At 46.9% G+C, this 12,907-nt stretch overlaps 1 protein-coding gene across 2 annotated transcripts in view; it reads right to left on the bottom strand.

Annotated features, from left to right (window-relative positions):
• Nucleotides 1-12,907, bottom strand: part of LOC134542673 (sialin-like) — an 87,030-nt gene that overhangs the window by 19,697 nt on the left and 54,426 nt on the right. For both annotated transcript variants that reach the window (XR_010076843.1, XM_063387111.1), the window contains exons 9-11: nucleotides 12,389-12,521; nucleotides 9,885-10,040; nucleotides 3,271-3,356 (exon numbers count right to left, since the gene is read on the bottom strand). Coding sequence is in view for 1 of the 2 variants with exons in the window: in XM_063387111.1 (XP_063243181.1) it covers nucleotides 3,271-3,356; nucleotides 9,885-10,040; nucleotides 12,389-12,521 (375 nt within the window). In the remaining variant the exon portion in view is untranslated. The remainder of the gene's footprint in view (nucleotides 1-3,270; nucleotides 3,357-9,884; nucleotides 10,041-12,388; nucleotides 12,522-12,907) is intronic.

The following is a 12,907-nucleotide window of genomic DNA, read 5'->3' as shown; positions in this document are numbered from 1 at the left end:
TGATCTACTCGCTGCTTAACTCGCCCAGCGGGATAGAGACTGCTGATCTACTCGCTGCTCAACTCACCCAGCGGGATAGAGACTGCGGATCTACTCGCTGCTCAACTCACCCAGCGGGATAGAGACTGCTGATCAACTCGCTGCTCAACTCGCCCAGGTGGATAGAGACTGCGGATCTACTCGCTGCTCAACTCGCCCAGCGGGATAGAGACTGCTGATCTACTCGCTGCTGAACTCGCCCAGCGGGATAGAGACTGCTGATCTACTCGCTGTTCAACTCGCCCAGGTGGATAAAGACTGCGGATCTACTCGCTGCTCAACTCGCCCAGCGGGATAGAGACTGCTGATCTACTCGCTGCTGAACTCGCCCAGCGGGATAGAGACTTCGGATCTACTCGCTTCTCAACTCGCCCAGCGCGATAGAGACTGCTGATCTACTCGCTGCTGAACTCGCCCAGCGGGATAGAGACTGCTGATCTACTCGCTGCTGAACTCGCCCAGCGGGATAGAGACTGCTGATCTACTCGCTGCTCAACTCACCCAGCGGGATAGAGACTGCTGATCTACTCGCTGCTGAACTCGCCCAGCGGGATAGAGACTGCTGATCTACTCGCTGCTCAGCTCGCCCAACGGGATAGAGATTGCTGATCTACTCGCTGCTGAACTCGCCCAGCGGGATAGAGACTGCTGATCTACTCGCTGCTCAACTCACCCAGCGGGATAGAGACTGCGGATCTACTCGCTGTTCAACTCGCCCAGGTGGATAGAGACTGCGGATCTACTCGCTGCTCAACTCGCCCAGCGGGATAGAGACTGCGGATCTACTCGCTGCTCAACACGCCCAGCGGGATAGAGACTGCTGATCTACTCGCTGCTTAACTCGCCCAGCGGGATAGAGACTGCTGATCTACTCGCTGCTCAACTCACCCAGCGGGATAGAGACTGCGGATCTACTCGCTGCTCAACTCACCCAGCGGGATAGAGACTGCTGATCAACTCGCTGCTCAACTCGCCCAGGTGGATAGAGACTGCGGATCTACTCGCTGCTCAACTCGCCCAGCGGGATAGAGACTGCTGATCTACTCGCTGCTGAACTCGCCCAGTAGGATAGAGACTGCTGATCTACTCGCTGCTCAACTCGCCCAGGTGGATAGAGACTGCGGATCTACTCGCTGCTCAACTCGCCCAGCGGGATAGAGACTGCTGATCTACTCGCTGCTCAACTCGCCCAGCGGGATAGAGACTTCGGATCTACTCGCTTCTCAACTCGCCCAGCGGGATAGAGACTGCTGATCTACTCGCTGCTGAACTCGCCCAGCGGGATAGAGACTGCTGATCTACTCGCTGCTGAACTCGCCCAGCGGGATAGAGACTGCTGATCTACTCGCTGCTCAACTCACCCAGCGGGATAGAGACTGCTGATCTACTCGCTGCTGAACTCGCCCAGCGGGATAGAGACTGCTGATCTACTCGCTGCTCAGCTCGCCCAACGGGATAGAGATTTCTGATCTACTCGCTGCTGAACTCGCCCAGCGGGATAGAGACTGCTGATCTACTCGCTGCTCAACTCACCCAGCGGGATAGAGACTGCGGATCTACTCGCTGTTCAACTCGCCCAGGTGGATAGAGACTGCGGATCTACTCGCTGCTCAACTCGCCCAGCGGGATAGAGACTGCGGATCTACTCACTGCTCAACTCACCCAGCGGGATAGAGACTGCGGATCTACTCGCTGCTCAACTCGCCCAGGTGGATAGAGACTGCGGATCTACTCGCTGCTGAACTCGCCCAGCGGGATAGAGACTGCTGATCTACTCGCTGCTCAGCTCGCCCAACGGGATAGAGACTGCTGATCTACTCGCTGCTGAACTCGCCCAGCGGGATAGAGACTGCTGATCTACTCGCTGCTCAACTCACCCAGCGGGATAGAGACTGCGGATCTACTCGCTGCTCAACTCGCCCAGGTGGATAGAGACTGCGGATCTACTCGCTGCTCAACTCGCCCGCGGACCGCCCAGGCGCGCCACAGCTTCACTATTCAATTTAGTATAGCACATGCTTCCAAATGCATTTTTATTTTTCTGTCACCACCAAGCAATACTTAAATTTTTTTTAATTTTTGAGGTTAGGTGTCCGTTTATTTTCTTCTCACTCTATTTTCAGTTTTTACTCTACTTTCGGGTGTACCCTCATATAAACTTCAAATGAAACTAAATGTACAAGTTATGCTTATGTGAAATCTAGATGCTCCTCGACTATGTAATGGAACGAGGCTTCGGATCACACAATTGGGGCAGAATATACTTGGTGCCACTATTTTAACAGGTGTCGGCAAAGGGGAAAGTGTTATCATACCTCGAATTCCAACTATCACCACTGATCTACAGTTCCAATTCTAAAGAGTTCAGTTTCCCGTCAGGCTTATCTTTGCTGTTACCATCAACATAGCGCAAGGGCAAACATTGCAGGTATCAGGGGTGCATTTGGAAAAGCCATGCTTTTACCATGGCCAACTATAATTAGCCTGTTCGTGTGTATCCAATGCCCGAAATCTACACATATTTGCACCGGTCAGAAAAACATATAACATAGTATACAGGAGAATCCTAGAATAATACTCTGATTTAAGCTCTTTTAAAGAAAAATTAATTTATTATACGTTCATACTTTAAACTTTTTAAAATGTTTGTATTTAATTTTTTTAATAGTGAAACATGTTTCAATAAAGCATGTTTTCAGTTTTTTAAGCTAAATTGTATGTTAAAATTTTTTAAATACTGATGATACCAGTCACGCAATAAAAAGAGAAACCAATTACTATATTATATATTTTCTTAGCAATGATCTTTGATACTTATTTAAGGACATCAACGCGAGCGAAAAATACCACTTAGAGAAGCAATCAAATTTTTTAACTACGGATTTGAGTTTCTCTTAAATTTCAGATATCGCAGAATGGAATTAAATTGGTTATAGGCACTACGTAAATTAATAAACAGTTTAAGCTTTACATTAAAAACAACAGAATAAATTGCAAATCGAAAGATTTTAATTAACATAGGTTAAAATCTTTTTAAATGTTAGAAATAAATTTTGTTCCTCACAGCAATAAATTTGATCAAAAATAAACAATCTAAAAAAAAAAAAAAAAATTCAATTTCAAACCATAAGTTAAATTTTCTCATTGCTTGAGATGCTTAGTTGCCATTGTATAAGCCAATAGTATTTATCGTGCATATGTTGTAGGTAGGCACCAATGTGTCATACTTACAGATCCATGGAGACCTTCTGTGATGACGTAGCTCGCTATGAGGGAACCGGCTGCGCCTAGGGTCTGGCTCAGTCCAAATATCGTACCTGCATCACGGGAAACAGCTAACTCAACAAACCATACTAAACTAGTAACACTCAAGTGCCATAAGCCACTGTATTTTTTCATCCCCAGGAAAAAAATTTAGATGTATACAATTTTTAATAAAAATGTTTTAAACATAAACTAAACATTTTTTTCTTTAAAACATATTATTGACTTTATGTACACACGCATTATAATCAAGTACAGTATAATTCTCAATCAATGCAGTCAATTATTTTAATACCAGCTTCAAAGTTACAAAGAAAAATAACATAAGGTTAGTAAAATTGTGTTTATAAGCATGGATTTGTTATTATATTCTATTTAAAGATTTCATAACTGACAAACAGAGACATACATTTTCGTCATAAGTTTTTTTCCAGAACATAAAAAAGAACTATTTCAAAAGCACCAGATCATAATGTGTGGCATTTGTATGATAAACTTATTAGGTACATATTATATTGTAAATACCTCATAAATATGCGTGAATTAAAAAAAAATTCTATAGTGAAATGTATGTTCAAAATAAACTACATCAAAAATGTTTCATAATTTAAAATTTAATTTTTTAGAGGGTATTTAACTGGTGAATTTTAAACAGAATAAGGTAGAGTGTAGTTCTAATTAAGCTGTATGAATATATTTCTAAAGATAAAAGTAATTAAAATAAATATTTAATGCAATTACATATGTACTATAATATACCTGATCAAAAGAACAAAACACATTTAAAGCAATACTGAACCAAAGTAAATAATTGGCGGGACGGTGTGCACTAGTAAAACACTGATGGAATAATAATATTTAGGTAATTGTTGTCAAACTCATATTATATATAGTCGTGTTATTTCCCGTTTGAAATGTTTATTTTATAGATGCTGAATCAGGCTTAAGTTAAGCAGTTATGTTTGCAATTTTTATTTTTGTTAAATTCAGTAAGCAGTTTTAAGTTTTTTTGTATTGTGATAATATAGCTTGTTTTCAATTGTGCTCATATTTTGTATTTTATGGCTCGAGCTTATTAAATGATACATAACTCTAGATAATCATTATATAATTGTATTTTCCTTTGTGTGCCAAGCGAGCCCAAGTACCTATTCATGGAGGCACTTAGCTCTTGTGTTTTGATAATTATGTATTTTTGCGTCGAAGTAGTGTTATAATATTATGTCGCCATGCTATCACCGTGCAAATAATTTGGAAATGCGATGAATCTAAATTCTGTCATTAGTTATTCACAGTGAATAGCCAACGCCATTTTGAAAACTGCGGTGACATCCAAAACCCATGAAGATAGTTCAATTCTGTTATTACCCTATTCGTGTTGTTATAGTAATGTAATTTGTAAGTAATTTGCCACTGCCCGCCCATTGTTTGTACTTAAGATCACCCCAAAGAGTCACAACATAGTTATTTCAGTGCAGAATAACACAAGTTATATAACTACGGACCTTTGTGGTCAAGAGTGATTTGACTTGCTATATGTTTAGAATTTAAAACAATAATTCACTGTGAGTATAATTGCTAAATGTCTGCAAAACGTAAGAAATTTTACTTTTCAGAAGTTTGCAAACTTTATTTCAGTCACTGGAATATAACTTTTATGCCTTGAAGTCAGTTACGTTAAAAAAAAGGCGTATAACATACAAGCTCTCACTGGTACTTACATTGATTGCATACAGAATGAGAGTTCACCAGTGGGACAGATCAAACCGGCATTTAGTTTCAAACTATCCAGTCTATAACATTATGTAGACTTATGAGGTAGGAACCAGCGGAGTACCTCCTCCAGGTTTGGTTTTCAAAAATGCTATTCATTTAATAAGTATTGTGATTACAGAGGCCGTAAGGACAAAAATATATATATACAATGGAAGAACAACACACACACAAACCTTGCAAAGCAAACAAACAGCAATTTCACGCGAAATAGTCTCTTTATGCTGAGGTGATAATCAATAAGCACAAAAGGACAAATTGATACATTATAAAACACACTTCCAGGTAGAAGTTATTAAGATGACTAAAACATTTATGAAAAATTATAAGTAATAATAAAACATATCAGTCACATTTAACTATACACTCGACTATGGCTGAACTGTTATCCCAGAACGCCGCAACACAGGGTGGCCTATACCGCAGAGTACGGTGGGACGCCATTAGTGTGAAAGCTTTATTTCAAACCCAGGAATAAATCCAAGCCATTAAACAGGACCGGTTTACTGGCCGTGGCAAAAAAAAAAAAATGCCCACTGTGACACTGGCCATAGTGCGCCACACCTAGCTACGTTGAGTAGCACGAGCCCAAAACCAGCTCACAGCCCAATGGCGGCTCCAGGAAGACTTCTCGGGCAGGGCTCTCACACGCAGGAGGATGCAGTTAATAATCATGACATTGCCCTTGGGGTATTCACCAAATATATGGTCTCAAATACTGAAATTGAGTATTTTCGTACAAATTTCTATTGAAAGAAAAGTTTAACACATTAACGAAAGTATTTAAGTTAACATTAAAATTCCCAACACAGAAATAAGAAGTACAATTTGGGCACGAAAGGGGCTATGGCCCCCTGCGCCCTTCCTCTGGAGCCGCGCTAGTCACGGGCATGGAGCAACTCTCTCCACAGTCCTGGAGCGCAGAGAGCAAAGAGAGTGGTACTGGCTGTGAGTCATGCAGGACTCTAGTGGCGAGCTACCTGCATAGTTGGGAGCAAGGTCCAGCTCGCTGCAGTAGGAGCCGGTGGGCGTGGCGCCAGACACGATGACTGCAGATGACAGGAGTGGAGCAACTCTCTCCACAGTCTTGGAGCGTGCAGAGCAGAGAGAGTGGTACTGGCTGTGAGTCATGTAGGACTCTAGTGGCGAGCTACCTGCATAGTTGGGGGCAAGGTCCAGCTCGCTGCAGTAGGAGCCGGTGGGCGTGGCGCCAGACACGATGACTGCAGATGACAGGAGTGGAGCAACTCTCTCCACAGTCTTGGAGCGTGCAGAGCAGAGAGAGTGGTACTGGCTGTGAGTCATGTAGGACTCTAGTGGCGAGCTACCTGCATAGTTGGGAGCAAGGTCCAGCTCGCTGCAGTAGGAGCCGGTGGGCGTGGCGCCAGACACGATGACTGCAGATGACAGGAGTGGAGCAACTCTCTCCACACTCTTGGAGCGTGCAGAGCAGAGAGAGTGGTACTGGCTGTGAGTCATGTAGGACTCTAGTGGCGAGCTACCTGCATAGTTGGGAGCGAGGTCCAGCGCGCTGCAGTAGGAGGCGGTGGGCGTGGCGCCGTACACGATGACTTCAGCTGACAGGAGTGGAGCAACTCTCTCCACAGTCTTGGAGCGTGCAGAGCAGAGAGAGTGGTACTGGCTGTGAGTCATGTAGGACTCTAGTGGCGAGCTACCTGCATAGTTGGGAGCAAGGTCCAGCTCGCTGCAGTAGGAGCCGGTGGGCGTGGCGCCGTACACAATGACTGCAGCTGACAGGAGTGGAGCAACTCTCTCCACAGTCTTGGAGCGTGCAGAGCAGAGAGAGTGGTACTGGCTGTGAGTCATGTAGGACTCTAGTGGCGAGCTACCTGCATAGTTGGGAGCAAGGTCCAGCTCGCTGCAGTAGGAGCCGGTGGGCGTGGCGCCGTACACAATGACTGCAGCTGACAGGAGTGGAGCAACTCTCTCCACAGTCTTGGAGCGTGCAGAGCAGAGAGAGTGGTACTGGCTGTGAGTCATGTAGGACTCTAGTGGCGAGCTACCTGCATAGTTGGGAGCGAGGTCCAGCGCGCTGCAGTAGGAGCCGGTGGGCGTGGCGCCGTACACGATGACTGCAGCTGACAGGAGTGGAGCAACTCTCTCCACAGTCTTGGAGCGCAGAGAGCAGAGAGAGTGGTACTGGCTGTGAGTCATGTAGGACTCTAGTGGCGAGCTACCTGCATAGTTGGCAGCAAGGTCCAGCTCGCTGCAGTAGGAGCCGGTGGGCGTGGCGCCAGACACGATGACTGCAGCTGACAGGAGTGGAGCAACTATCTCCACAGTCTTGGAGCGCGGAGAGCAGAGAGAGTGGTACTGGCTGTGAGTCATGTAGGACTCTAGTGGCGAGCTACCTGCATAGTTGGGAGCAAGGTCCAGCTCGCTGCAGTAGGAGCCGGTGGGCGTGGCGCCAGACACGATGACTGCAGCTGACAGGAGTGGAGCAACTCTCTCCACAGTCTTGGAGCGCGGAGAGCAGAGAGAGTGGTACTGGCTGTGAGTCATGTAGGACTCTAGTGGCGAGCTACCTGCATAGTTGGGAGCGAGGTCCAGCGCGCTGCAGTAGGAGCCGGTGGGCGTGGCGCCAGACACGATGACTGCAGCTGACAGGAGTGGAGCTACTCTCTCCACAGTCTTGGAGCGCGGAGAGCAGAGAGAGTGGTACTGGCTGTGAGTCATGCAGGACTCGAGTGGCGAGCTACCTGCATAGTTGGGAGCCAGGTCCAGCGCGCTGCAGTAGGAGCCGGTGGGCGTGGCGCCGTACACGATGACTGCAGCTGACAGGAGTGGAGCAACTCTCTCCACAGTCTTGGAGCGCGGAGAGCAGAGAGAGTGGTACTGGCTGTGAGTCATGCAGGACTCGAGTGGCGAGCTACCTGCATAGTTGGGAGCAAGGTCCAGCTCGCTGCAGTAGGAGCCGGTGGGCGTGGCGCCGCTCACGATGACTGCAGCTGACAGGAGTGGAGTAACTCTCTCCACAGTCTTGGAGCGCGGAGAGCAGAGAATGTGGTACTGGCTGTGAGTCATGCAGGACTCGAGTGGCGAGCTACCTGCATAGTTGGGAGCCAGGTCCAGCGCGCTGCAGTAGGAGCCGGTGGGCGTGGCGCCGTACACGATGACTGCAGCTGACAGGAGTGGAGCAACTCTCTCCACAGTCTTGGAGCGCGGAGAGCAGAGAGAGTGGTACTGGCTGTGAGTCATGCAGGACTCGAGTGGCGAGCTACCTGCATAGTTGGGAGCCAGGTCCAGCGCGCTGCAGTAGGAGCCGGTGGGCGTGGCGCCAGACACGATGACTGCAGCTGACAGGAGTGGAGCAACTCTCTCCACAGTCTTGGAGCGCGGAGAGCAGAGAGAGTGGTACTGGCTGTGAGTCATGTAGGACTCTAGTGGCGAGCTACCTGCATAGTTGGGAGCGAGGTCCAGCTCGCTGCAGTAGGAGCCGGTGGGCGTGGCGCCGGACACGATGACTGCAGCTGACAGGAGTGGAGCAACTCTCTCCACAGTCTTGGAGCGCAGAGAGCAGTGAGAGTAGTACTGGCTGTGAGTCATGTAGGACTCTAGTGGCAGGCTACCTGTATAGTTGGGAGCGAGGTCCAGCTCGCTGCAGTAGGAGCCGGTGGGCGTGGCGCCGGACACGATGACTGCAGCTGACAGGATTGGAGCAACTCTCTCCACAGTCTTGGAGCGCAGAGAGCAGTGAGAGTAGTACTGGCTGTGAGTCATGTAGGACTCTAGTGGCAGGCTACCTGCATAGTTGGGAGCCAGGTCCAGCGCGCTGCAGTAGGAGCCGGTGGGCGTGGCGCCAGACACGATGACTGCAGCTGACAGGATTGGAGCAACTCTCTCCACAGTCTTGGAGCGCAGAGAGCAGTGAGAGTAGTACTGGTTGTGAGACATGCAGGACTCGAGTGGCGAGCTACCTGCATAGTTGGGAGCCAGGTCCAGCGCGCTGCAGTAGGAGCCGGTGGGCGTGGCGCCGGACACGATGACTGCAGCTGACAGGATTGGAGCAACTCTCTCCACAGTCTTGGAGCGCAGAGAGCAGTGAGAGTAGTACTGGTTGTGAGACATGCAGGACTCGAGTGGCGAGCTACCTGCATAGTTGGGAGCCAGGTTCAGCGCGCTTCAGTAGGAGCCGGTGGGCGTGGCGCCAGACACGATGACTGCAGCTGACAGGAGTGTAGCTACTCTCTCCACAGTCTTGGTGCGTGGAGAGCAGAGAGAGTGGTACTGGTTGTGAGACATGCAGGACTCGAGTGGCGAGCTACCTGCATAGTTGGGAGCCAGGTCCAGCGCGCTGCAGTAGGAGCCGGTGGGCGTGGCGCCGGACACGATGACTGCAGCTGACAGGATTGGAGCAACTCTCTCCACAGTCTTGGAGCGCAGAGAGCAGTGAGAGTAGTACTGGTTGTGAGACATGCAGGACTCGAGTGGCTAGCTACCTGCATAGTTGGGAGCCAGGTCCAGCGCGCTTCAGTAGGAGCCGGTGGGCGTGGCGCCAGACACGATGACTGCAGCTGACAGGAGTGGAGCTACTCTCTCCACAGTCTTGGTGCGTGGAGAGCAGAGAGAGTGGTACTGGCTGTGAGTCATGCAGGACTCGTGTGGCGAGCTACCTGCATAGTTGGGAGCGAGGTCCAGCGCGCTACAGTAGGAGCCCGTGGGCGTGGCGCTGGACACGATGACTGCAACTGACAGGAGTGGAGCAACTCTCTCCACAGTCCTGGAGCGTGGAGAGCAGAGAGAGTGGTACTGGCTGTGAGTCATGCAGGACTCTAGTGGCGAGCTACCTGCATAGTTGGGAGCCAGGTCCAGCGCGCTGCAGTAGGAGCCGGTGGGCGTGGCGCCACTCACGATGACTGCAGCTGTGTACATCGCAGCTGGTGCCGCAGGATCACACGCGCTGTAGCCGACCACGAACAAGAAGGCGGCAGGGAAGAAGTGTGCTGTAATATTTACACATATACCATGTCACTTCATCTGTGTGAGCAAAACTTATCCTTATATTAAAATTTGGAAGAGAGATGTGCCCAACCTCTTGGGCAAACAAAGCAACCCGAAATGCTCGAAATTTTCCAAAATCATAAAAGTATACTTTGTTAAAAAAAAATCATGGTAACATTTTTTTAGAATTCTCAAATTGTAATGTCGCCATGTCTTAAGTTTAGTTAAATTAGGTGATGTTATTAATGTGATAATAATTGTTATGTTATTAAGTTAGTTTCGTCAATTTCGCTGTGATTTGTCATTGTGAATGTAATATTAATTTTAATTATGAATCGTGGAAGTTTGTAAAGGATAGATAGTCAAAGACGATCATAAAGTATGTATGTGTTTTACTATGGCTCCATTATTTTGTATTCAGTTCATCTTATTGTGAGTTTTATTGAAGATATTTAATGGTGATTATGAAGTAATGTATTTGGAGGCTTAAGAAAAATGAATTTAATGTCCTTTTTTTAAATTTATTTAAACTTTGTTATCTTTCATACCTGTACGGTCATAGCTCCAGAGAGTTCTATGTTTGTATCTGGCAAATGACAAATTTACTAATTCCATTGATCAACGAAATGAACTTTAAAGTATTAGGATTTCATCAAAAACTTCAATTAAGGACATTTTCCTTGAAGACTTCCCTGTCTTAAAACGAAAAATTCGTCTCATCAGTGAGGCGTGAGACACACTTCTACTCACTTGTTACTCCATGACTTTGTGTTTGGTAGCTTTATTAAGCATGTTTTTTGATGGCCCTGTTTATATTCATTTATGTTGTGTCATAAATATTTAATCTTTACATATTATTCCCTTTTTGGTTTTTATTTTGTATAATTATAGGTATCTCATTTATAATATTTTTGTTTTGATTTTACTTGATTAAGTGCATTTATTTAGCACTGTTGGATTTAGAGATAGATGTACCATAAGTTTAGCTCGTGCGCGATTTTTTCGTGCGAGAACAGTGCTCAGGTGTACCAACATTTGTTATTAAAGCCCGTTATTCGGGTGTATCGTACCCGGTGCGCGCGCATGCGCGAAGAGCCCAGATAGAGTGCGAGCTCGCAAGGAGTTCCTCGTGTGACCAGGTTGGGCGATACCTCGGGGAGCGGGGTGCTCGACGTCTTGGTCTGTCACACCACGCGCTCACACATCACGACCACCAGCACCACGGCGCTCGCTGCAAGATCCGCAATTTGCAAGAAAGATCCAACTAAATATTCTTACAAGCAGATCCAGAGAGCGTGAGAGAGCCTTTGTTTCTTTGGTTTGCTTCAGTTGCGTGTGCAGTTTGCAGGAGTGTATATTTCCAATAGAAACTGTGCCAGCAATTGAGCGTGTTGGGCGCAAGTGTCTTCCTTTGGTAAAGCACTCTGAGTAGCTTGCATGTTTACTGCCTTTTTTTTTGCATAACCTTTGTTATGACATTTCAAGTTGCCTGGACTTAAACTATGCTCGTCATTACGTGCAAGGTAACCGATCCCTGGGTGGTTGGTGACACAGGTGGCAGCGGGATTATGGCCAGTGTAACCGAGGCTTCGGACACCTTCAGCTCGGCTGTGTGTGAACAGTAGCTTCACTGACAGTCTTGCTACACTAGCTGAACTGCTGGCGAAAAATCTTCGTGATTAGACTTGCGTTTGTAACTCTGGCAACTAATAGAAATTTTAACTTGAAATTTTGCAGTCTTTCTAGTAAACTCAAAAGAGTTTAGAATGGCTTTGGATAGTATGTACACGAAGCTAAGACTTAGTAAATTTACGCAAATCTTGAGATTTTGAGCTTTGCTTCGCGTCGTACATCATGTTTATCCTGGGCTTCTGGTTTATGCCAGACACCTGCGAGAAACTAAAATATGTTATCTTTCGTTAACATTGGTACACCTCGAGAATTAACGCCATGGAGACTTGAATAATGAACATTCAAGATTTTAGGTTTATTGTATAAGCCTATAACCATATTTGTAATTTATTATGGATTTAAGGTATAAAGACTAATATGAAATATTCAGAAAAATTTCTGGAAAAATGATACTTTCATATTATTTGCTATAATTCCAAAATATTAATGTTGACACAAAAGTACCTTACATTTGATTGTGAAAATGAGGTTTCATTGGTGACAGTGCCTACACAGTCCATCATGACCCAAGACTGTGCCATGATTGGTGATAAGAGTGAAAAAGATGAACTGTCGGTGTTGCTGCGTTGGTATGTATGGAAGCTCCTAGATGGTTATGTAGAGACAGGTTAGTTGAGAGCGGTCCAGGTGCGGAGGAACTGAGGTCGGCGGTACTCACAGATGTACACGAAGAGCTTGCGGGCCGTGGTGGTGGAGACGATGCCCTCTGCCCTCACGTGGTCCACCACGCGGCCAAACAGCAGCGCGGCCATGAAGTGGCCGATGTGTGGCAGCACGGACAACACGCGGTCCTGCCACACCACACCTCATCCCTTACCACATTCCTGCATGTGCCACAATTATCACTAGGGATGTGCAATAAGATTCATACCAAATGTTAACAGAGGCACCTTTTCCATCATGCCAACTACTGAAGGCAAATGAAAGATGCAATGGTAAAAGCATATGTTAGAAGTTTACAGGAAATACTAGAGGTGGGTCGAAAAGTATAAACCTGATACTTTGTCACTGATACGCGCCTGTATCAGGAACGGCAAACGAGTACACTTGAAAAGTATCAGAGACTTTAGTATCAGTTCAGAATTCACCTGGAACAACACCACGGCCAATGAGCGCAGTACCCGATTGCAGATGACGGTCACTTGGGCGGAGCTTGTGAAAGGGGAGGGAGCAGGAA

The sequence above is a fragment of the Bacillus rossius genome (genome assembly GCF_032445375.1).
Source record: "Bacillus rossius redtenbacheri isolate Brsri chromosome 9 unlocalized genomic scaffold, Brsri_v3 Brsri_v3_scf9_1, whole genome shotgun sequence".
NCBI lineage: Eukaryota > Metazoa > Arthropoda > Insecta > Phasmatodea > Bacillidae > Bacillus > Bacillus rossius.
This window is presented reverse-complemented; position numbering and strand designations above follow the sequence as displayed.